The 25618-nt window shown below is 34.6% G+C and overlaps 1 protein-coding gene across 9 annotated transcripts in view; it reads left to right on the top strand.

Annotated features, from left to right (window-relative positions):
- EHMT1 (euchromatic histone lysine methyltransferase 1) overlaps window positions 1-25618 on the top strand; it is a 281129-nt gene that overhangs the window by 96352 nt on the left and 159159 nt on the right. For 5 of the 9 annotated variants that reach the window (XM_051976840.1, XM_051976845.1, XM_051976839.1 and 2 more), the window contains exons 1-2: window positions 1097-1164; window positions 14111-14198. In XM_051976840.1, the coding sequence (XP_051832800.1) occupies window positions 1102-1164; window positions 14111-14198 (151 nt within the window). In that variant the 5' untranslated portion in view covers window positions 1097-1101. Of the gene's footprint in view, window positions 1-1093; window positions 1165-9015; window positions 9246-14110; window positions 14199-25618 lie in introns of those variants that run through there. The other 4 variants (XM_051976841.1, XM_051976843.1, XM_051976846.1 and 1 more) reach the window with 3 other exon arrangements.

Here is a 25618-nt window from a genome sequence, read left to right as displayed (position 1 = left end):
TTGTCAAGAATTATAAATTTATGAAATACATGGTACTCTGAAATGTTTTTCCCCTTCATGGAGAACCCCTCTCCTCTGCCATACTCAAAGCAAAATGCAAATTAAACCCCATGTACTTTCATATTCTGAATATTTCATTCTTCTTACTTGAAATGAATCTAGCCAATCCATGCTTTAAAATATTCTTGTGACTTTTCCAGTACATTTTAGTTAGAGTTTACCAAATCAAGTTAGGGTTGCCAAGATTTTTTGTTGTATTATTCAATTGAACAAAGATTAAGAGAAATTGGAATTGAAAATTCTTCATTTATTCTATGGTACTTACAAATGTCCAATCTCAACTCATCAGAATAATAGTCTACTTTCCTAGCTGTTAGTAATTATTATTGTGGAATGTAATAAGGTTCAGTTATTTAAGATCACATTGCATTTATAATTTCCTAATCTGGCAGTGTGGATTTGAAGTAGAAAAATCTAGGTTCAGATTTAGTATCTGTTACATACTTACCTTTTAACTTTCCTAGACTTCTTTCTTCATATGTAGAATGATCATATTGGTCTTGATGATCTCCAAAGTTCCTTCTAGGCCTGAAATCCTTTGTTGCTAAACTGTAGTCTTAATATATCAAATCTCAAAATGTTTTTTAATATTATAAATTATCTGTTATCTTTTGTTTATGCTTTGTATCTATCTATCTTTATTGGTCTGCAGATTATTAACTGCTGTATGTGTCCTTTGGTGCCAGTCATTTTCAATGTTATTTGAAATGCCATGGCCTCTTTAGTAGGCAAGAGCTAACTCTTGGAGAACTCTAATAGAACATATTATGTGGCTTTTCAGAGTATGTTTTTAGGTTGTAGAAGTTTGATGCTTTAGCCCTGTTATTATTGACACATTGCTTTTTTTCTGTCAAGGGGACCAGTGTAGAGGAAAAGGGTTGTGATGTAGAAAATAATAGCTATTCCAATGGAAGCCCCTAAGCTTGCAAGTTCTCTGTGAAATGGCTGCAGCCTGGAGTGAACAGTGAAATGGTCTCCACTGGGCATGCTCACTCTGTAGAGGGAGCTTTTATCACATGAGCAGAAACTGAATCACTGTTCATGAGGATCTGGAATATGCAACTCTTTGAGTCTTCATCAAAAGAAGACGACAGATGCCTGCAGGTACAGTAGCTTGTATCCATGTTCCATCTGTCACAAATAGCCTCCTCTCTCAGGTTATTCCCACAACATTTTGATTAGAGGTAGAAAACCTTTAAGGGGAAAGGAAGGTAATCATGGTTGGATTCTTTTGCCCTCTTTCTTGGCCATATGCAAGGTAGTGCTCTGTAGCATAGCAGCAGTGTGTCTGTTATAAACTGGTATCTGAGCAAGTTACATTTAAAGCTTTTTTTTGTTTGTTTTTTGAAGGCGATAGTTGTTGGAGTGACATTTACCTACTTGAGCTTTTTGTGCTAGATCACTAATCTGGGTACAGTTTTGAGGGTGTAGTTTTCCCAACTTGGAATGAAAAAATAAACAAATCCAAGAGTTTCCTCATCTTTTCCCTTTAATTTGTTTCAGTAAAATTGAAGCAGAGAAAGCTATAGGTTTTTATATGTATTTTTAAAAATTAACCAAGAATGAGAAATCGTATCTTAAATATGCAAATCTATTAAAATTATTTCTTTATTGTCATGGTGAAAACTTAAAAAAAATTATAGTGGTTGAATTGTGGTGTTTCCACAAAGATTCTAGGCCATACAAATAGGTATTACCTACTGTCCTTGAGCCTGTGATAGCCTTGGCTTATAGCCTTGGTTTATGTCAAACAAGTCTACAAGTTGGCTTTTGAACTGATGGGAGAATGAAATTGGGGGTGGATTAGATAGTGAATCTTGTCATAACTGACAGTCTGTAGAGAACAATTTAACCATTGACATGTCTTTCTTTCTTTCTTGCATTGCCAGAGGCCAATGTAGCAGACTTAAAGAGTTCTGATTAAAATTATTTCCTACTTTCTTTCTTGTCTTTTAAAATAAAAATTACTTATAAAAAAGTGTTTAGCATCACTGTGTATTTACTTTTAAAAAGTTGTAAATGTTACTGTTCTAGATGGTATCATGGTAATCTTAATTCCATACCATCAATTTGTGCTGTAATTTTAGGGCACATGTATTTCTGTCTAAACTATTTGCTTATGTATATCACAATGTATTATATTATGTATATAGCTACCTTAGAAGAACTGATCTTGTATCTTTTGAGGCTGTTTCAGTACTGGGAGTTTCTCCCCATTGCTTTGAAACCCATAAGTTCAGGAATGACCTTTAATAGTGAATCTGTTAGCTCTGGTTATAGACATTAGGACCTTGTGTAAACAGACATTGCAAGATAATAGGATGTAGTATGATAGATTTGAGAGAGCAGTGAACTTGGCACTAGCTGCCTGAGTAGTCAGTGCAAGTCACTTAACCTTTTGGGGACTCAGTTTTCTGATGTGTAAAACGAATTGGTTGAATTTAGGTCATTTGCAAGAACATTCCGCGTTCTTAAGATTGTATGAGGAATCTTATATTCTTATGAAACCTGTAATGACTGAATAAGGCTATACTTCAAAAATAGCTTAAATTTTGTAAGATTTAGCAAGAGAGATGGTAATGACCATTTTATTGAAAAATAAATGCAGGGTCTTTATAAAAGTGTGTGTGTGTGTGTGTGTGTGTGTGTGTGTGTGTGTGTGTGTGTGTGTAAATACAGAATTGGAGAGTCTTTGGTTTAGGATAAGAAAAGGGCCTTAAATATCATCCATCTAACCTCCCTTATTTTATTGATGTAAGATTCAGGCCCAGTGCAATAAACTAATTGACTCAAGGTGGCACAAGTCAATGGCAGGGCTGGGATTTGAATCCAGGTTTTCAGACTCTTTTTTACATAATTAAAGATATAGATCAGATGAAAATAATTTGTGTAGCACACTTAAAATCAAGAGCAAATTTAATAATGTTCAATGTATAAACATATACAATGTGCTTTTATTTCAGATTCTGTGGCAAATGTGGCATGACTCATCAATTTGGTGTATTAACCAGAAGAAAGATTAGTTTGCCTCTTGTGATTGTCACAAGCAAAGTTATTAAAGTATATAGATTTTAAAACTACATAGAGATTTTTTATTTGCTTACATTACAGTATTTATTACTTCCCAGGATAATATATTTGATATACTTATATGATGCTTTGGATATGTGGATGAGGTTTGTAATTTATAATATTTGAAATCGAAATTTATAATATATAGATAGGATGTTTATTACAATACTGCATTGTTGCACATTTTTGTATACTTAAGCATAGCTGTGAATTTTAACATTCCATTTAGTGATCCTTTATAGGTTGCTTCAAAAGAAAATTCTATTTTTAAATTCAGCACTGAATTAGTATATATAACTCATGGACCAGGTTTCCTTTTGTGGTTTTATAAGATTAGAATTGTTTATTTGACTTTTTTCTCAACTAGCATCTTAATTCTTTGGAAGTTGGAATAACTAGATTTTTTGTTGAATTTTCTGTTGAAATTTAAGATTGTTCTAATTGTAGCTTCCTTCCCTTTCTTTATTCTAGTAGGATTCAACTTTGATTGAGCCTAGATTTGTGGTAGCTAAGGCTCAAATTTTATTCCAGGGACTCATTTCAAAAGAGATGGGAAGAAAGGCTTTAGTCCTAGTGAATTTTGAGGTGTCATTTGTGCATTGTGATATAATAGGATTGAAGGTAAACTGAATTGGTGATAAAATTTTTGATGGTTCAAAAGCCTGACTTGAAGCTCCTCCTCCCTTCCCCCTTTGTATTTTTCTTCTTTCTGGTTTCCATTCTGTTTTGCAAAAACAAAACACACACACACACACACACACAAAACAAAACAAAACAAAAAACTGGCTTTATAGTGGGATGAGCAAAGAGGCTTGAGAGGACAAATTGCTAGATTTAAAATGTTATATGTAACTAGTTTCTCCTGGGAATATAAGTGGACACTTATTGCCTGTGTGATGAGGAGTAAGTCACTTAACCCTTTTGGGGTTATATTTTTAACATGTGGAAAATGAGGGGGTTGAACCAAGTGACCTTTCTTTTTAGCTCTGCATTGCATTCTATTTGGGGATTTTTAATGTATCCAATACTTTGATTCCAGATTTTTGAGAACATGTGGTTTTTATTGGCCTCTACTTTACCCTTGTTAAAGTAGGTGTAGCCTGTAATGTTTGTTCATCAGATGAAGATGGTTCACTTGAAAATCTTAGCTGGATTATAATTCAATTCAACAAAGACTCAATAAGTATTTATTAATGAATTACATGCAAGGTGGTAGGTTTTTTTTGTTAAGGAAATCCCTACTCTGGAGGTTTTTATATTCTGGGGGAAGCATAATTCCCTTGGGGTCAGTGTGGGGCATCAGATGGGGTGGAGTGAGGCTTGTTATGAAAGGCTTCACTGAGGAGTAGCTCTTCTGCCAGCTTTGAAGGAAGCTAACAGCTATGTTTCTGTCTATGGTTCTATGAGAGGATGAGAAGAAGGCATTTGGAAATTATTGTATAGATAAACAGAGGTAGGAGATGTTGTTGAGAAAATTTGCCTTTTGGTCTGAAATATGTAGGTTTCATAAAGTGGAATAGTATAATAGAAGTTTAGAAAGATAAGTGGGAATTAATTATGGAGGCTCTTAAATACCTGGTTAAAAGAATTTATTTATTTTTATCTTGTAAGTATTACATTTAGGGGCATGGGAGTAAAATGGAGAGAGTAAACTTAGAGAGATTATTTTTATAACTGTGAAAGATGAGTTGGAGGGGAGAAAGAATAGGAAAAGGGTGAGCAATTAGATTTTATTTATACACACACACACACACACACATAAATGTGTGTGTGTATAAAATAGGTGAGAGTTCTGGATCTAACTGGATTAGTTAGAACAGTCTTAAATTTCAGTAGAAAATTAATATGGATCGCCATATGAGTGGTGAAAGCACAGATATGAAAGATATTGTAGAGACACAATTAGCAAGATTTGATAGCTGAATATGAAAATAGAATGGCAAGAAGAGTCATGGATTACTGAATTTATGAACCCAGGAGTCCTCACCAGAAATAGGAAATTTTTGTGAAAGGTTTGGGGTAGGAAGATATTTAAAGCTTTTCTTTTGGTTGTGGAATCATAGATTAGAGTTGGAAAATTTCGAAGCCATCTAGACCGAATTTTATAGATGAGAAAATGAGGCCTAGTGAAGTTTAGTCACTTATCTAAAGCTCCCTCCTTCCCCTCCCCCCCCCCCCATTTGAATCTATTGATTTCACATCTAGCATTCTTTCTCTTGTGTCATGTTTAAGATGTCAATTTGACCTCTAGAAGGAGATGCCAGTCAATTGGAGAGAGATGTTTGCTTTTCAGGAGAGAGATTTGGGAGTCCTCTTCATGTGTGTTACTAATACCTATGGGAGCTGATAATTTCAGAATAATCTTCAGAAAAAAGAGAAGCCAGGATGAGTATTGAGCAAAGAAAGACACGGACGATGAGCTCTCCAGTAAAGGAACTGAGAGAAGAAATAGACAGGAAGATAACCGGGAAGGGGTTTGGCGGTGGTGGCAATCAAGAGTATGAAATCATCAGGGAAGGCAAGGAGGAAGACTGAGAAAAGGCTTTTGGATTAAGCATTAACCTTGGATAGAGAAGTTTCATTTGAGGGGTTGGAAGCAGATTGCAGGGGATGGAGAATGAGTGGGTGATTAGGCAGTGGAGGCAGCAAATGTAGATGATTCTTTCTAGGAGTTTGGCATTATTACAGGGATATGCTTATCATTTTTGGGAATTTTTACTGCTTAGACTTTCCTGATTTCTTGAAGGGTGTAACTCTTTCAATTTGCATTTAAAGAAAAATTGGTATGGACTCAGTAGTGACTTCTCTTTGAAACCCCCACTGCCAGGTCAGTCTTCTTTCTTAAACAACATCAAGGCTGAATATAGGATTTCTAGATGATATCCGAGATAGATGTGCCCCAAGAAAGCAGAAATGATGACTACCATTTTTTTCTTTTCCTCTGGGTATCCCAAAAATCAACTTATTATTAGCTTTTGTGGAACTTGGTTATTTCATGGTTAGATTTTTAACATAAAACAACCCTCCTAATATTCTCAGCAGCAGAATTTCCTAGTTTTGAATTTTTATTGTGAGGCTATTCAGTGTGGCCTTATAAAGAACTTGGTTTGAACAGGCCTGTATATTAACTGTGACTGTGAGAAACATTAGTGTTGCAAATGCTAGCTTCTATTTTACTGTCAAAAAATGGCAGGTCACTGTGTGTCTGTAAACAATGCAGTTATGAAATGGCAGTGCAAGGCTGAGCTGAGCATGCTCAGAACAGCCTGTAGGGGGAGGTGATCAGAGAAAGATGATCTAATTCAGTGCAATTCTTGGGATTGAAAGACCTGGCTACAGTATTCTAATGACAGAGCAGGAACAATACTTCAGGGACTAAATCCTTGTCCATGGCTTAAAGATTCTGAGGATTTCTTCTCTCTTCCTTTACCCCCCCCCCCCTTTTTTTTTTTTAAAGGACGATAGGCACTAAAGAGAATGTCTTGCTTTGAACATATTTTAGAAGAATAGTGCCTTAGCATGGGGGGTGGGGTGGGGTGGGTGGTGTTTCTACTTCAATTATAAGAGGATTCTTCTTCTCTTCCCCCCTTCCCCATTAGTCATCTCCCCTCCTCCCCCACACTTCTCTTCATTTTGTAAGAGGCTTCATTGCTGCTGCTTGACGCCCTTATTTTACCCCTTCTTTTCCCTCTCCCTGTCTTTTGACTTGGGATTTTGTATTTAAGAGGGCCTAGAAATAAAGGAAGGCCTGGAAATTCCAAGAAATTCCAGGCATTGAGAGGGAAGGCACTTTCCCTTTATGGCAACCTGGTTTTCAAGTTGGAAATGAAGTCAACTCCTGTATTCCCTTGAGTGTGTCCTGATGAACTGAGGGTAAAGAGGAGAAAATCTGGAGGAGCTGTTTTTCTGGAATTGTCATAATGTGGATCTTTTAACCAAAAGAACTAAAGCAAGTATTTGGATGAGAACTGGAATGCAGGCATGCTTTCTGTCCTAAATTTGTTTGCATATATTGCTTTGCTTCAGTTACCTGTCTTAACACATTTTATTCTCAGTTCTTATTCGAACTATTAAAGTATCCTGTTCATAAACTTCAGAAATTGATTGCTTGATGTGGATGGGAGAAAGTTGAGCTTCTGTATATAGCACTAATTGCCAAATACAATTTGATTCTTGCTTTTGTTATTGTTACTCTTCTTTGAGAAAGATAGTGAAGGTGCCTAAATAATGCTAGTTTTGTCAACTTCAGCCTTTGTACTGAAGAAATGGAGGATCTACAAAATCCTAATTCTGTAAATAAAGACATTGGTCACAAATTAGACCTATTATTAAAAGCCTCCTATTATATGTGCGCTTCTCCATTTTCATATGTAGGGAATTGTAGTTTTTATTGAAAGATTTTGGGAGGAAGATTTTAATAATCAAAAAAAATGATAGCTTCTTAAAAGCAAGGTAATTTTTTTTTGTGAACAGCAAACTTTAGCCTTTTATTGATTAATTTGATCTCAGCATAAACTTTTTGAACATGATATCATCTTGTTTTATTAAACTAAAGTTAACATGATTGCCAGACAGAGCCTGTCAAGGAAATAGTTTTTGCCCTTTGATGAATAGGATTTTGATTCGGGTGATGCTACCTTGGGATAGTCTTCCCAGAGAAAGGACAAAACTTGGCAACATGGCTTCCTTTGCCAACATTTGAGTCAAATGTTTGCTTCTTAAACAACTCAGTGGTGCAAAGAAGAAAGGGGGGAAGTGGCTTTTCATTGGGAGCTATTTACAGAAATAAATGACTGTGTTGATTTTTTGTATTGTTTGGAAAAGCTGATATTTTTTATGTTACATGAAGTAATGTATTATTGATGTCCTCCACAGAGAGTTGCTCCTGAAGAAGAGTTTCATTCCTTAGCTCTGGCCCAGTGATTTAAGACTTAGAAAGGATTTGGAGGAGAGATTATTTGAATGGAGGGTAACTCTGGAAAAGTGTTTGTGGGGGTGGGTATAAAATTGCTGGAAACTTTCTTAGTACTAGACCTATCTTTGGATATTTCTGAATGTTAAAGGACCAAGTTTAAAAAAAAAACAACAACCCTCTAACAACTCTTTTAAATATACATTGTTCTTAATGAAGGAAAGATAAGTCTCTGATTCTCTGTGTATTTATCTCTGTCTCTGTCTCTCTCTGACCCTTCCCTACTACATTTGACTTTTGTTTACTTTAAGGGTTTTTTTTTTTTTTTTTTCCTTATCCCTGTTTGACCATGATCTGAAAGTATAGTTCTCTGGGTTTGCTCGATGACAAATTAGATCACATTTTTCTTATCTTTTGAATGACATGTCTATTATGATTAATTCCATTCTGGAGGTAAGGAGAATAAACTAGTGTCTACTATATTATCATTTTTCTTTCATGTTGTTTTTTTTTTTTTTTTTTTTGTCTAGAATCAACCTTCTGTACATTAAACTTAAGAGATTCCCTTTTCCAATTCACAAAGAAGATATGAAAATGTTTCCTGGAAAATCCTACCTAGTTAGTCATGTTTGAGTTGTACAATTGGAAAGATTCTGTAGCCACTGGTCTCCTCACGTTCTCTTCCTCCCCCTCCTTTACTTAAGTGCCTTGAGCCTTGGAAATTACATCTTTACTTTAAAAAAAAAAGTGTTTTCTGCCTTTATATCCTTGTGTGTCTTTATTCCTTGGATTTTCCCATTCAGTAAAACTGGCCTTTAGAAGGCTTTGCAAGAAGCAAGCATCAGTTTCCTTGTTTGTCTCTAAGGTTTTCTTGGAAGAAAGAGGAACAAAATGATTTCTTTTGCTTGTAGTACATCATTTTTGTGGCATCGATAGAGTGACAAAGGTTAGAAATCATTTTGTTATAGGCAGTGGTATGGAGATTGACGACTACAGGAAAAGAAGAGCGATTGGGACTTTTATTTTGAAGCAGCCTATGCTTGGCAGTTGGCTTTTGTTGGGGCTGCTGTTGAAGCCGACATTGCTCTGCTAGGAGGGAGGGTATAAGATTTCTCTGCCAATCAGGAGACGACAGATTGGGGCATGGTGGAGTGTGAGCAAAAAGGGAAGTTTGCTTTGAATTTAAGGGGAAAAAATGGAGGTATTGGCACTTCTATAAAGTTGCTACTAACAAGTTTAGGTGGAACTGTGTGTTGGATGACTGGGCTAAATGGTTGAACAGTTAAAAAACTTGACTATTTTGGAGGAGAGAGAAGTGTGTATGTGGCTGTGTGTGTATATGTGGCTGTGTGTGTGTGTGTGTGTGTGTTCTTTAGAACTCTGAATACTGTCTTCATGTTGGAAAGTACTTTTTCCCTGAAGTGGATGGAGCTGACTTCTGATAGGCCAGTAAGGGGAAGACTGCCCTTTTTTTGTGGTAACTTACTGGGAGGTGGATTTCAAAACTGGTATTGCTTCTTCCATAGTCACTGACTCAATGATCTATTTTTCTTTTCACAGGACATAAATATCAAATTGATGCAGTATGGGAGTTGTGATTATCTTTAGGAAATGACAGGAATTGTTCTCTTTAATATTAATGAGTACCATTTTGAGTTGATTCAATTATAGGCATATAGAAAAAGCTGCCAGGAAAACCTTGTAAAAATGTTTTGTTTTTTGTTAAGAAACATGGTCATTTTAGAGAGAATGACCAGAAACAGTCCTTGTCTTTTACTGACTTTTTGGTGCTTTTACCATTTCAAAATCCAACATTATATGTCCCAAATTTGTCTTTGTTGAGTAGAGTATATAAGGAAAGCTTTCTGTTCCTTAGACCTAGCTCTTGCTCTTGTCTTAAAAAATGACATTGTATAAGGAGTTGAAAGGTTAGAACAAAATTTGTGTTGAATGTGAAGGAATTTGGATAATATCAACACTGGAAGAGCCAGTCCTTAGGATGAGTATTTTTATGAAGAGTTATTTAGAGTAGTTACTTCAGGAATTTGGGAGGTGTAATAAATATATATATTTGTGCAATAATTTTTTAAGTGAAAGAAAAATTTTAGCTGTGACATTCCAACCTCCTTTCAGATTGCTAAATGATGGGATAAAAACTGCCTGAGGTACCAGATAATTTAAAAATATATATATATATAAGCAAACTTATTGAATGCCTACTACTTAAGTCTTGTGTTAACACTGGTAGGAAATTTTTTTGGGGGCTAGTAGGGTAAAAAAGGGACTTGTCTTTGGCAAGTCTCAAGGCCATGTAGCTAAATAGTAACTTTATTTCAGGGAGAAATAAATATTACTGATGAGACTAAAATGGCTGAAATTGGTAGTTATTATTTAAAGTGAAATAATGTTTCTTGGAAAATTTAACTTAAGCTAGTGTTTTGGACTTAATACCTCCTACTTTTGTAGTTTTTCAGGTTTTGATAAGTAATCTTTTTAATTGATTTACATTAGGATTATGGAGAAATTTGCATTGATGCTTTCTGCTCATTTTTGAAGGATGTGTTATTGTCACAAAAGAGAAAAGAGGCTAGGAGGATAGTTCATTTTCAGGCTATAGAAGATAACAGCTTTATTTGGAAGTCTTTACATGGCAAAATAAATGAAAGGATTCTAGCTGATGGCCTACTTTGTTCAAACCCTGTTTTGTACAAGAACATTTAAGTATAGCAGAAATTTATACTCTTCCTTGGCGTATAAACATAAAACTATTTAACTTAGGGAAATTATCATTTTATTCTGGCTTGTATGTACCACAGCATTTTCATGCATAGAGGACATTATTGATCCATCATTATTAGGTTATGTTTTTTGAAGTTTTTCTATGACAATGTTAAATTATTTTTGCTAATTTGTCTCTTTTTCCCCAACACACACACACACACACACACACACACACACACACACACACACACACACAGTGCTGCGCACATGAGTATTTACAAGATGATACCATGCTTATCGTACTTTCTGGAGCTGTGAAACAGATTAAATGATACTAGCTTACATAGGAATTGAACCTATGACCTTAGTTTTGTTAATATGTTAGAACTAAATGCTTTAACCAATCACATGAGGCTTGCTGCATCTGGGGCTCTGTTAATGTTGAAAGAGAAAGGGAAGATGTAGTATGTTGATGAGCTCTACAACATATATTGAAATTTATGAAGCCATGGATTTGCCTGCATAATATAATTCCTAGATTTCTCTTGGAATAACTAGAGATAGACAGGTATTCTTCTTTTAATCACTTAGTATGTTTATTCTTTAGCTCTTTGTATCATTAGAGCTGTAGTTGCCATCTGCTGTTGTCCTACAACAGTTGGCTTGACCTAGGTTTATTCCTCATCTAGGTCATGTATCAATTAGACTTTTCTTCCTAGGGACATTTTCAGACTCTGTGTGTGTGTGTGTGTGTGTGTGTGTGTACATATAAAGATATATACATATAAATACCCTATCTTATTGGATTTTTTTTAACTGAATGTCCCAAAGACATCTTAGATTCAATATATCCAAAACAACTCATTCTGCCATCTACATACACTTCTTTTTCAAACTGCCTTATATTTTTGAGAGTACAACCATCCTTTTAGTTACCCAGGCTTGCAACCTTGGCTTCTCATTTTTACTTATTGTCAGTCACTCAGTTGTCATTTTTACTGCCACAAAATCTTCTGTGTTTTTTATTTTCATAACTCCTATTCGACCTTCATATCTTGTCTTGGCAGTTGTAATAATCTTCTCTTCAGTCTATCTGTCTTCAGTCTCTTCTCTTGCTAGTCTGTCCTCTGCACTCCAGTTTCCTAAACATGAACTGTAGTTCATGACTCCATTTTGGGTCCCATAATTGAATGCAGGGATAGTGAAATTATGGTTTATTATTAGTAAATGTTTAATTTGTATACTTGCTTTATATACCTATATATCCCAGGTCACATAAAAATTTCTCAGGCTAAAAAGGGTTGCTAATGGAAAAAGTTTAAGAAGCTATCAAAACTAACATTCTGCACAGTTATCAAAGTGAATTTCCTAATGCACATTTTTGACTACTCACTGAACTTCAGTGGGCTATTGATCAGATATAAACTCTTTAGCGTGGCATTCATAGCTATTTACAACCTCGCTCTAAGTCTATTTTGCTATCATAATTACTCATTATTCCCTTCTGTGCACATTATTTCTAGGTATCGCTTCTCTTTTTCCTATGCTGTAGGTTTTATTCAGTGTTATGTGATTAATAGATATATAAGATAAATTAGTCCCTTCTCTCTTTCCCTCTTTATCCTTTTTTATTTTTACCAGCCCTCTAAAAGTATATTCCATTCCTGGCCAAAATTTATTATTCCTATATTTTCAACTGTGATCCAAAAATTCAAATTTCCTTAAACATGTTAAGCAGATGTTCACTTCTCACCCATTCTTTTTTTCTTCTGAAGCCTAGATTCAGCCATAGAAATGTACACATTGTGATTTAAATTGTTTTAATAACTGAGAGAATTAGGAAAGGCTTTGAGTTGGAGTTAACCCGTGATTTTAAGGATTCATAAGGTTTCTGATATTAAGAGAATTGAAAAGGATAGCCTTTGAATCTGTAAAACATTTGAGGTTTGGAAATCTGTAGCAGAGCATAAAATTACCATCTATAGATGTTGAAAAACCCTTAGCTTTTTTAATGGCATTGGAAAATCAGTAATTCAAGACAGTACTGCTTTCATTTTAAGGTGAATACTAATGTATCCAAGTTGATGATCTATCTCTTGGATCATTCTCTGAGATTCTTATCGGACTATCTTGGCCTCCATTCTACCTATTTCTGTTGTATTTTTACTTATTTTGTTAAACACTTCTTAAATATAAACTACCTGTTTGACACCTCTGACCTAAAGCCTAGCTTCTTAAACTGTTTGTGACCCCATATGGGGTCTTGTATTTGAATGTGTGTGTGGGGTGTCACAGAATTATGATTTATTATTAGTAGTATTATCATTAGTTTGATTTACATATCTGTGTATCTCTATCTCTGTCTATCCAGGGTCATGTAAAAATTTCTTGGGGGAAAAGGGTTGTGAATGGGAAAAGTTTAAGAAATTCTGGTCTAGAACACTAAGAGAGGTTAAGTGACTTCTCTAGAGTCACACAATTCAGTTGATTAGGCAGTAAATATTTTTTAAGTGCCTGTATTCTAAGCACTATGCTAAGCCTTGAGAATAAAGAGAAAATCAAAAGATAAGCCCAGTGTGCAGTTATGTACAGACAAACAGGATAAATTGGAAATAATCATCAGAGGGAAGCACATCCCAGATTTAATTAATTAATTTATTTAGGATTTAGGCTTAAGAGCTATTTGGAAAGCCTTTTTGTGGAAGCTAAAATTTTAGCTAGGATTTGAAGATAGCCAGGGAACTCTAGTAGAGAAGATGAGGAAGGAGAACATTCCATGCTTTCGTTGGTAGTCAGTGGAATCAGATGGATCCTCTTCTTGGAGGAAAGAAGAGGCCAGGCTAGTTCACTGGATTAAAGAATATGGAGGGAGGGGGAGAAAGGCGGGCGGTATATGGTGTAGGAAAACTGGAAAAGTTGGGTGATTGAGAGAGTTTATGAAGGGTTTTGAATGGCAAATAGGAATTTTTTATTTCTTCCCAGGAGGTAATAGCTTATTTATTGAGTAAGGAGTGACATGGTCTGGCACTTTTGCAGATTTGTGTCACAGAACTTAAACCCAAGTTTTCCTGTTTCTTCTAAATCGAGCTCTCTATCTAGTATATCATACCTGCATCTCATCTTTGAAATTATAAACACATTCAGAAACACATAATATAGGAAGTTAGGGTAAAATACTTTGGAAATATTTTTATTTAATATTTTTAGCTCTGACAAGTAGTTTTAGAACATAAGGATTAATTTTAAATTTGGGCTTCTATTTAGTCTAGGCTATCAAATGTTTGCTGGAAATTGTTTTCTGGCTTTGCATGTTTTAATCAATCTGGTTATTTTGTTTCATTGTAGCAAGCAGCATTGAGTAAGGTAGAGACTAAGAAGGATACCTGCATGAAGACTGAACTGCTGAAAGATATCACCAACAATAAAGAAGAAGGTAAGTATATATTTTCAATTTAGACTTTTACTGCCATTATTTGGATCAATTAATTTGACATTGGTAAATGAGCAGGGGAAGCCTTGATTGTTTTTAGCCTTCAGGGTTCCTTTCATATTAAAAAAGTAGTTGTTTCTTGAATAGCTGTTCAATTGTGCTTGCTGCATGCTATACAAATTACTGATTATTGCTTATGAAATGGAAATTAGAAAAAGAAAAATATTGTGTTTTTTGCTTTTCTTTTACTTTAAACTGGACAAAAATTATGTAAGGAATGTAATTAGAGTTATTAAATGAGATGAGTAGGGAATCAAAAAGAGCCCTTGACTTCAAAGTTTTCAGTCTGTTTACCTTACTGTTTACTAAATTATAGTGCTCTAATTTGTCTAAATTCATTGTCTTCTGGCTCTCCTTAACCAAGAGATTGACTTCTTGGAATTTAATGCTAAATTATTTAATCTGCCTGATTACCAAAGCTTGCTTTTCCACAAAGACCTGGAAGTTATTTTCTTTGTATATGATAGCCTAACATTTAATGGTCAGTTAACTAATTGTATCCCTTAGTTTCTTTTGTCACTAGTTGACCATATTGTTTTAATCTACTAGTTGTCATATCTAATACACCTTCATGAATACTTCTCATAGTTTTCTTTTAATCAGTTAATCATCAAGTATTTCATAAAATGTTTTTGCATAAGCTTTACAAACTTTCCTCAGAATTAGTCTGTGTGGTTATGCATGGATTACTGTCACCATTTTACAGAGGAAGGAAGTGAGGTAACTCTTATCTATCTAAGTAACATAGGATCACACCATGTTTAAGAGTTGGAAGGAACTTTTATTAGTCACTGAGCCTAAACTTCCATGAAAGGACTCTCTTTTATAACATACCATAACCTCCTCTTGAAGATCATAAAGAAGAAGGAAACTCACCGTCTTTGTAGCCAGTTCTTGTACAGTCCTAGATGTTAGAAATTTTTACATGAATGACATTATTCCTTAAATGATTTCTGTGCAGCCTATACCGATTGCTCCTGGATTTGTCCCTTTGAGCCCTGGAGGACAAGTCCACTCCTTTCCTGATATGACATCCCTTTAAGTATTTGTTAGGTGTCATGTTCCTGCTCAATCTTTTCTTCTTCAAGGTAAACATCTTTAGTTTCTTAAGTTGATTGCTACAGAATTTCTTCAATTCATCAGTTTCCTTTTAAAATAATTATGTCCAGAACTGACTACAGTACTACAATTGAGGTCTAGGCATGATATCAAAGGACTAGGACCTCCTTGCCCTGAAAGCTATGTCTCATTAAATTCAACCTATCACCCTATTAATATTTTTGCTTGTCACTTCTGATTCATATGTTGAATTCACAGTTAACAAATGTTTAGATATATTTCCGAAAAACTGCTACCTAACCATATTTCACCCATTATTATTCTTGTGAAATTGATTCTTTTAACCCTCAAATCCAGTATTTCATAGTGAAAACAATGTGGAATTTAATCTAAGAGAACTTAGATTCAAAGTCAATCTATAACTTAATCTATGAGACCTTGGACTTTGATGTTTGTGGGCTTCAGTTTCTTTATTTGGAAAATGAGGGTGTTACACTAAAATATAAGGCCTTTCAAACTCCAAATATGTAATATTGTACCTTTACATCTCTCCCTGTTGAATTTTGTCTTTATTAGATTCTGTTCAGTTTCTAAGCTTTCAAGATAATTTTGGATCCTTACTGTCATTCACTGTGATGGTATTCCTCCCAGCTTTGTGTCATCTACACATTTAATGAATATGACCTCTATTTTTCCAAGTAATTGATAAAATATTACAGCATAAGTCTATAAGTGATTAAGTTTAATCCAACCCTTCTTTTTCCCTCTCTCCTTTCCCCCTAAATAAATTCCAGTAGCTCCCTATTACCTCTAGGATGAAATAGAAACTCTTCTTTTTGGCTTTTGGTGCATTTTACAACTAACTCCAACCTGTCTTTCCAGTTTTATTACATACTATTCATCTTTCTGTAATCAACAATCCAATAAAACTAGCCTTCTCTCTGTTGTTCACACAAGGAACTCCATCTCTTATCTGTACAATACCTTTCCCCCATGCTGGGATAAATTTCTCTTCTTGTATCTCAGAATCCTTTTGTTCTTTCAAGATCTTCCTATACCAAGTCTATCCTGCCTCCTCCGACTGCTAAAATACTCTTCCATCCCTAACCACTTTGTACTTTTTTCTGTTAATTCTGTCTTTACTTATATAAATACATGTTGTTTCATCTGATAAGAATGCAAGCATTTTGGGAATAGAAATTATTTTTCTTTTAAAAAATCCATAAGCTTGACATTTTGTTTATGTTGATTGAAAACAATGATTTATGGCAAATGATCAAAATGCAAAATATCTTTGGATAAATTTCAGTCTAGATTTAAAAGTGACATAAATGGACACTGATATTAGTCAGAATGACTATTCTCTTAAGGAAGCTATGTGGTATAGTGAATAGAGTACTAGGCCTGCAACAAAAGGATCTGCTATTAGATACTTACTAGTTTTGTGAGCCAGTCATTTAACCCTGCTTGCCTCAGTTTCCTCATCTGTAAAATGAGCTGGGGAAGGAAATGGGAAATCACTTCAGTATCTTTGCCAAGAAAATCCAAAATGAGGTCACACAAATGTGTGCTTGGCAAATAGTGATTTATGGCAAGTAATGATCAAAATAGAAAATATTTTTGGACAAATCTCTACATTTGAAAATGATATAAATGGGACACTGGTACTAGTCAGAATACAACAATCCTCTTAAGTTAGTTAAAGGGTACCTTTTTTCAGCAAGATTAGTGTATTTTATATACATTGTTCAACTAAGTCCTTCTAACATTACTTAAAGGACAAAAGAATACAAGGAGGTATCTATTACTTAACCAGTGTAATGGATACAGAAGTTGAGACACAAAACAACTTAGCAAAACTAGCAAATCCTAATTTAAAAATTACAAATCTCTAAATCCTAATTTAAAAATTGCAAATCTCTAAATCCATATTCTAAAAGAAGAGAATTCTGTGGCTTTGAGTGTTCCTATTTTAGGATTGTCATCAATAGAAGAACAAAAAGAATATCTCCTGATGTCACCTTGTGGAGCTGCTGCAGAGACAGAGAAACATAACTGAAATTGTTTTTTCAGATAGCCCAATTCTGCATCATTCTTCCCTATAGCATTTGAGCCTGCCATTTCCCCCTTTTCTTTCCCTATACATATTATCTAATTCTCTCCTCATGTTTATAACCAAATTCCTAGAAAACCCTATCTTTATCCATTTGCCACCATATTCTTCCCTCCCACTCAATTCTCAATCCCTTGCAATCTATTGTTGGAGTGAAACTGACTTCTCTAAGGTTAGCAGCAATTTCTCTTTTATAATATTTTATAAGTATTTTTTTTTTAGAATCTTTGATTTATTTCTATATCTCTCACATTTCCCCTAACTGATCAGCTGTTTCATCTTACAAAAAGTAAAGTAGAGAAGGGGGAAAAGCCATTCAGCTCAGTTAATCACTAAATTAATTGAGGTTATAAGTGATGGGAGCTTTAACTAAATGGTTGTATGAGTAGAGAGGAGGAATCAGATGCATAGAAAAAAAATGTTATAGAGATAGAAAAGGCAAAATTTGGCAACTAATTATATATATAAGGTTAGGACTCATGACTAACAGCAGGATTATGAACCAGGTTCTTTTAACAGATATAAGGAACTTTGAAAGATGGATTGATTTAGATGGGAATATAAATTCTGTTTTGGAAATTTTGATGTCCAGAATCTCTGTTAAGATCCAGTTTAGAATATCTAATGGGTGGTTAGAAATGAACAGCTGAAACTTAGGGGAGAGACTAGAGTTAGATGTATATAAACCTTTGTTCCATATGCATAGAGATAGTAATTAAAACTTTGTGAGTTGATTGAGTTATCAGTTGAGTGTAATCCTTCTGTACAAAGTAGGAATTGTATAGCAATGGAGTTTTCAAAGGAGCAATCAGGAAAGAAAACCAGGTAGGGCTAGGAAAATCCAAAGGGAAGAGATTATCTAGGACAAGAAAGTAATTGATCATCATGAAATCATTTGCATCTAAGTGGCCAAAAAGTATATCTGATTGAGATAAGAGATTGTTGGTGATTTGAGGGAGAGCAGTTTTAGTTGAGTGATTGTGTTGGAGACCATATTGCAGTGTTGATGGGTGAGTTTAATGAAAGGAAGAGGAGGCAACAAATATTGATAGCTTTTTCTAGAAATTTGGCCAAAAAAAGGTGGAGAAGTATAGGATGGTTTCTTATAGATAAACATTTCATTCCCTTCCATTGGGGATATTGTATCATCAAGATATGAAATTATTTTGACTGTCTTGATTGCCTTCCTGTATATCTTCTATTTTCTTTATGTCCTTTCTAAAATATTTTAGAATTAAACATGATACTCCAGATATTGCTGTATTCTGGAATATAGCAGACATTTTTGGACACTATATTTCTTTTCTTTTCTTTTTTTTTTTTTATAGCTTTTCATTTATAAGATATATGCATGGGTAATTTTTCAATATTGACAATTGCAAAACCTTCTGTTCCAACTTTTCCCCTCCTTCTCCCCACCCCCTCCCCCAGATGGCAGGTTGACCAATACATGTTAAATATGTTAAAGTATAAGTTAAATACAATATATGTATACATGTCCAAACAGTTATTTTGCGGCACAAAAAGAATCGGACTTTGAAATAGTGTATAATTAGCCTGTGAAGGAAATCAAAAATGCAGGCAGACAAAAATAAAGGGATTGGGACTTCTATGTAGTGGTTCATAGTCATCTCCCAGAGTTTTTCGCTGGGTGTAGCTGGTTCAATTCATTATGCTCTATTGGAACTGATTTGGTTCATCTCATTGTTGAAGAGGGCCAAATCCATCAGAATTGATCCTCATATAGTATTGTTGTTGAAGTATATAATGATCTCCTGGTCCTGCTCATTTCACTCAGCATCAGTTCGTGTAAGTCTCAGCATGGCCTCTCTGAAGTCATCCTGCTGGTCATTTCTTACAGAACAATAATATTCCATAATATTCATATACCACAATTTATTTAGCCATTTTCCAATTGATGGGCATCCACTTAGTTTCCAGTTTCTGGCCACTGCAAAGAGGGCTGCCACAAACATTCTTGCTCATACAGGTCCCTTTCCCTTCTTTAAAAATCTGTTTGGGATATAAGCCCAGTAGTAACACTGCTGGATCAAAAAGTATGCACAGTTTGATAACTTTTTGAGCATAGTTCCAAATTGCTCTCCAGAGGAACATTATATTTCTACGAATGCATTAATCTCTTATTGACTCACATTGTATTTGCAGTTCATTAACAGACATATAGACCCAGATACACAGATACAGACATACAGACACACACACACATACACACACACACACACACACACACACACACACCTTTATTATCAAACTCTTGTTTCACCAAATGTCTTCAGTTTCCTGCATGTGAAGTTAAATTTTTTTTTTTAATCCAAATGTAGAATTTGGCTTTTGTCTTTTTAAAATTTCAGTTTTAGATTTGCTTCAAAATTTTAGACAGCAAATACTTACTATACAGCAAATACCAAGCTTTGGGGGTAAAAAAGAAAGGGTAAAAAATAATCCTTGCCTTCAAGGAAAGTCTAATGAGGAAAGCAACACACACACACACACACACACACACACACACACACACACGATCCTTTGGAGATAATGTCAGAGGAAAGGCATTGAGATAAGGAGGACTAGAAAAGGCTTCTTGTTGAAATTAGCTTGTTTGTTTAGAGTTGAAGGAAGCAGAAAAGAGGAGAAAAAGAGTTCCAGGCATGGGGATAGTCAGTTGATCTTCTTTTGGATTCTGTCCTACAGTATGTTAATTATCCCTGATTCAGTAAACCTGCTAGTTATAACTTTAAGTCATTGAGATTTAAAAAAAAAAAAATCATGATTACCAGATCAAGTACAGACACTTAGGAGATTTAACTTCCTCTTCCTTTTTGAAATCTATCCGTTGATTTCTTTTTGAATTCCCCCATTCAATTAGTTCCAAATCTTGTTCTCTTTCATGTCCCTCTATGTTGTTCTCAACAATACCATGTGTATAACTTCCCTATTTTCCTGATCCTCTATAGTCTAGTAACCCTATCAAAAGGTAGTAGGGTCCTTTGCTTTCTCTTCTGCATTCTCATTCATTTAATAGTATATCCTAAATTTTTGCCAATATTTGAACTCAAGTTGGAGGTAGCAATTATTTACTTTTCCCCAATTCTTTAGCATCTTTTCCAAGTTGCATGATGTTTCAGAGATCAGTAAAAGTGGAATGTATCTGACATCCTGTCATGTACATGACACTCTAATATTAAAAGATGGAATTTGTCTGGGTTTGATAATCGAAACTAATCAAGAAACAGTCATATAATCTTTTATCACATCCCTACTTATGTTAGGTAAAAAGTTTATTTCTCTTGGCATAGAATACTAGGGGGAAATAAAAATTGAGCAGTTCCACTCTCTTTTGTTAGCCATTTTCTTTTTTATACCTTCATTGATCCTCCTTCCTGAAAGGATCTAATAAGCTAGTAACTTTCCCTTTTTTTAGATGAAGAAACTAAGGCCCAGATAGGTTAAGTGGTTTGTGACTGGGTGGGAAAACTAAGACAGGGCAGTCTTTAGGAGAAGTGAATCTAGTAAGATAGTCTCAAATAATTGTGAAAAGGTCAAGAAAGTAGGTATGAGAAAAAGCTAAGAGATTTAGTAATTAAGATTAGTATGTGGAAAAAACAATGACAAAAATAATGAAACTCAGCAATATGTAATTATAATGGCCCAGATTATCCTTTATAGAGGACTGAAAAAAAACTTTCTTTCCTTAGAAGAAATTGGATACTATTATTGCTTAACTGAAAGACTCAGTTGACACAATAGTTGTATTGAACCTTTCCCCTCTTCTCTTGGTGTTTGGTGTTTTTTGTTTGTTTTGTTTGTTACTAGATGACTTATTAGGTGGGGGAAGGGATTGACATATTTGAAAACAATGATGAAATTTAAAACTATCTATTTCAAAAAAAGAAATTGTTGGTAAATTTGGAAAGTCATTTTCAGTTCAGTAGTAGAGTTGGAAGTGAGAGGGAAATGAGGCTATAAAATCAATAAGTAAAGATAGGTTTTTCAAGGAATTTGTGAAAGGAAGAGGGAATAGGGTGATGGTGTTGGGGAGAAGGGAGATTGCAGAACAAAGTGTTGTTTAAATGATGAAATGGATTTGGATATATTGTAGTCAGTAGGGAAGGAACCATTAAACCATTTGATCAGACAATTGATGACTAGCTGAGAGATAAGTTGTCAGAGAGTGGAGAATACAATGGGATCAAGGGCATAAATAAATGTCAGTGGAAAGGATGATGACTATTTCTTCCTTTGAGACTTGTACAGAAGTGGAAATAATGGAGGATGATATTCACTGGATCAGATAGATTACATGTGGAGAAATTTTGGGAAAACAATATGAATTATACATAGTTTTTATTTGTTCTGTAATTTGCATAAATGCTCATTGTTTGCTAGAACACTCTTAGCAATGTAAAGCTATCTGGGAGCATGGGCTATTTGATTTTTGCATTTGTTTTCCATGTCCTTTGCTTGACACATGGAAGGCAGTAGTCTTAGAGCAAGTGCTTTTTAATTGTGAAATTGGAAAACATGAGGGGCATCATAACTAACATCAGTGAAGGATTCAAACTGAAGAAATGATAATTTATGTAATTCTTTTTCAGTATTTTTGATTATTAAGAATCATTGTGTTTCATTTGTCATAGGGATTTGTCATACATGTACCTCTTAGAATTTTTTTTCTTGCAGTAAAGTTTTACTTTAATGTCTTGTTATAGTCTGGTTCCTGAAGACTATGACAGCAAATCACTTAACTTTTAGATTGTTTGTTGTGGGAGCCCAGTCTCAACTTAGAGATACTTATTACCAAATTGGCTGCAGAGTGATGCAGTTTTTGGCTATAGTAAGTTGAAACTATTTATGAAGTTATAGTAGAGTCATTCTATCTTAAATTAACTTAAGATTTTAGAGTAAGCAATCTTTTTGTTGAAACTGATTTAAATGGCAGTACCCCATTGGTTATTGTGAACTTTTTAACGCTTAAAGTTGAAGACCATGAGAAAGTGATGTGCCAATTTGTGTGTATGTGAAGAGATTACTGTTTCATTTAGGATTTAGCAAAGAGTGTAACTTCTGATTGCCTTAATTTCAAAATATTAAACTTAAAAGGTGGCAACAATTTCTTGGCGCTGTGGAACTATTTTTATTTCTTTGTATCTCCTCTAACCCATGGCTTTTGGATATGATAGGTGCTTCATAAATGTTTAAGTTGAATTACACTTGCATAATTTGTAATTTTAATGTAGATTTTCCATTTCTCTGTTGTTGTCAAGAAGTGACCAGATGGTAATATCCAATGAATTTACTTGTTGGTGACAGCTGAAGAAAAGAGATACTCAGGGTATTAAAAGAGATGACGCCTTGGTCTTATTTTATAATTGAGTTTTTGGTAGGGTTTAACTATTCTTAAATTAGATATAATTTATACTCATTAAAATGACAAATAAATAGAAATTTCCAAATACATAAATAATTACTTTTTCTTTTGCATTACTATAAGGGAACACTCCAGTATCTTTGCCAAGAAATTCATGTGGACAGTATGGCTCATGGGGTCATGAAGAGTCAGGCATGACTGAACAACTAAACAACAACTTAGGAGGCAAGCTAGATAACTCAGTGGTTAGAGTGCTGGACTTGGAGTCAGGAACACCTGAGTTTAAATCTGGCCTCAGACACTTACTAGCTTGTGTGACTCTGGGCAAGTCACTTAATTCTGCTGGCCTCAATTTCCTCATCTATTAAATGAACTGGAGAAGGAAATGATAAACTACTCCAGTATTTTTTTCAAGAAGACTCCAAGTAGTTATGAAGAGTTGGATATGACTGAAACAACTGGACAACATTGGACATGTGGTTTGAAATGTCTGGAAGGCAGTTGGACATACAAGATTGGAGTTCATCAGAGAGGTTAGGGAAGAGAGATTACCATTAAAGATTGTGAGATTATCAAAGTGAAGTAGAATAGAGAGAGAAGAGAAGAAGCCTTCAGGACAGAATTCTTTTGGACACCTAAGGTTAGAGGATGTGACCTAGGTGAGGGTCCAGTAGAGGAGAATGATGAGGAGCAATATGAAAAGTAGGAAGAGAACCAGGAGAAGTGGTATCCTGAAAACCCCAAGCCAATCAAAGAGAGGAACATATAGATTCAATTTGGTCTTAGTGAATAAATTTTTAGATTTTGAATTGATAGTAGTTAATCATCATTATTTTATTTATTGGTTTAGAAATTAGAACTATTTGTTTCATAAGATTTTGGTAAAATATTTTCCCCGATTTCTAAGAATAAATTCTGTCATGTATAGATATTAATTTATTTCATAAAAGTTTCATAGAGACATGTTTTGGGAATTACTTTTAGATGTAAGTTGGATTAATTAGCCACAGAGGTTCCTTTGAACTCCCAAATTCCATGTCCATTCTTCTCATGATGACAAAATTGAATTCAGTTAGAATGATCCTCAAACAACAGGTGCACTGTATACCTAAACTTCAATTGAGGCCTTTACAATTTGGTTGTACATGCTAACACTTTGTTTCATTAGCTTAACTAGCCTTTGAGAATCTCACTCCTTTTTACCACAAACACTGAATAGAGAAATGTTTAAATATTTTCCCCCTAATTAGGATAACCCCTTAAGTAAAAAGTCAAATTTCTCTTTTCTTTCATTTACAATATTGCTGAATAAACTAAAACTTCAAATAATAATTTATCTCCTCATGAGTTAAGCTGTGTCTCCTCCTTATCCTAAAAAGCTCATTGGATCAGAGGTGGAAACAGTAGATCTAGGTGAATAATAAGACAAGTCCTTTGCCTCTTTATTCTGGGCTGTTTTTATTAAAGCTCAGAAAAGTCTGGGAAAATCCTTCTGTAACTCTAATTCTAGAATAAGAAAAATACAGAAAGCATTCAATAGCTTACTTTCTCAATGGATTGACTGGGAAAACTACTGATATACAGATTTTACAAGGGCTGAGAACAATGCTGCTATCTCCTTGAACAATGGATAGGACAGCTCTTCTCTCCCCTTCCCACCCCCAAATTTCCCTGCGTGATGGCACATGAGGGGAGGGAGAAGAGCCTCAGGGATTTTAGGAGGGAGATTATGTCTATTAGGGATAAGAGGACCTTGGCTGACACTGACTTTTACCTTGAGGCTCTCAGTCTTTGAAAGTGATTGCATTAGAGAATTGATTCCACAATAGGAATGTTTCTATTAACCAGTGTTGGCCAGTTTACTTTAACTGCTGTATTCTGTAGAAAGGAAATAAAAATCATGAATCAGATTTGGGACAGATTTATATCTACCAATAAAAGGCTACTTAGGTAAGTTTTGAAATCTGTATTTGATGGCTAAGTCCTTGGAGTTTGGTAGAAGAATCTGTTAGCATTTGGTGGGATATTTCAAAAGTAGTGTTAGCTTTTTGATATTCTTGTTAAATGACTGAATCATCCATATTTTGTGTTGTAATTTTCCCCTTACACCCATGATTCATTTTTGTAAGGTACTGGTGTCATATAGAAAGGGGTGAGGAAATGGAGCTAAACCATATATAAGGATCCCCATGAGCTTCATATGGAGTTATTTAACAATTTTTGTTATTTTCTATTTAATAATATTTCTTATTTTGTATTTTTATTTTGTTAAACATTTCCTAGTTATATTTTAATCTGATTGGGACTACATTCAGGAATATACAGTAGACTACCTGTTTGCCATCTTTGCTGTGGGGAACTCCTTGTGTGGAATGTGGAGTTCCCTTTTCTTATGGCAGCTCCCAATATACTTTTATTTGGCTGGGAGCAGTGTGAAATCAGCTTACAGTTATAGTGCTAGTTTGTTTCAGAAGCTGAATTTGAAGTCAGAAATTTTTGATTCAAGAATATTACTTCTAAATATTTCTAATTCCTTTCTCTTATAGTTCAAGATTAAATGTCATCTTCATCCTGTAGTGTGTCCAAGTAGAGTGAAAGTACTTTGGCAGAGAGAGCAAAAAGAACAATTATTGCTACATAGAGTTATAATATTTATAGAACTTCCCCCCCCCCCCCCCCCCCGTATCTTGAACATTTTTTTAAAAAAAGGAATTTTCTTACAATCCTACAATCTCTGTTCTCAAATTTGGTATCATAATGTTTACTTATTTTAAAAATAATAACCATTATTATTTTGATTGCCCT

This window comes from Antechinus flavipes, chromosome 2 (assembly GCF_016432865.1).
Source record: "Antechinus flavipes isolate AdamAnt ecotype Samford, QLD, Australia chromosome 2, AdamAnt_v2, whole genome shotgun sequence".
Taxonomy (NCBI): Eukaryota; Metazoa; Chordata; class Mammalia; order Dasyuromorphia; family Dasyuridae; genus Antechinus; species Antechinus flavipes.
The sequence above is the reverse complement of the archived record's forward strand: the minus strand, read 5'-3'. Positions and strand labels throughout refer to the sequence as shown.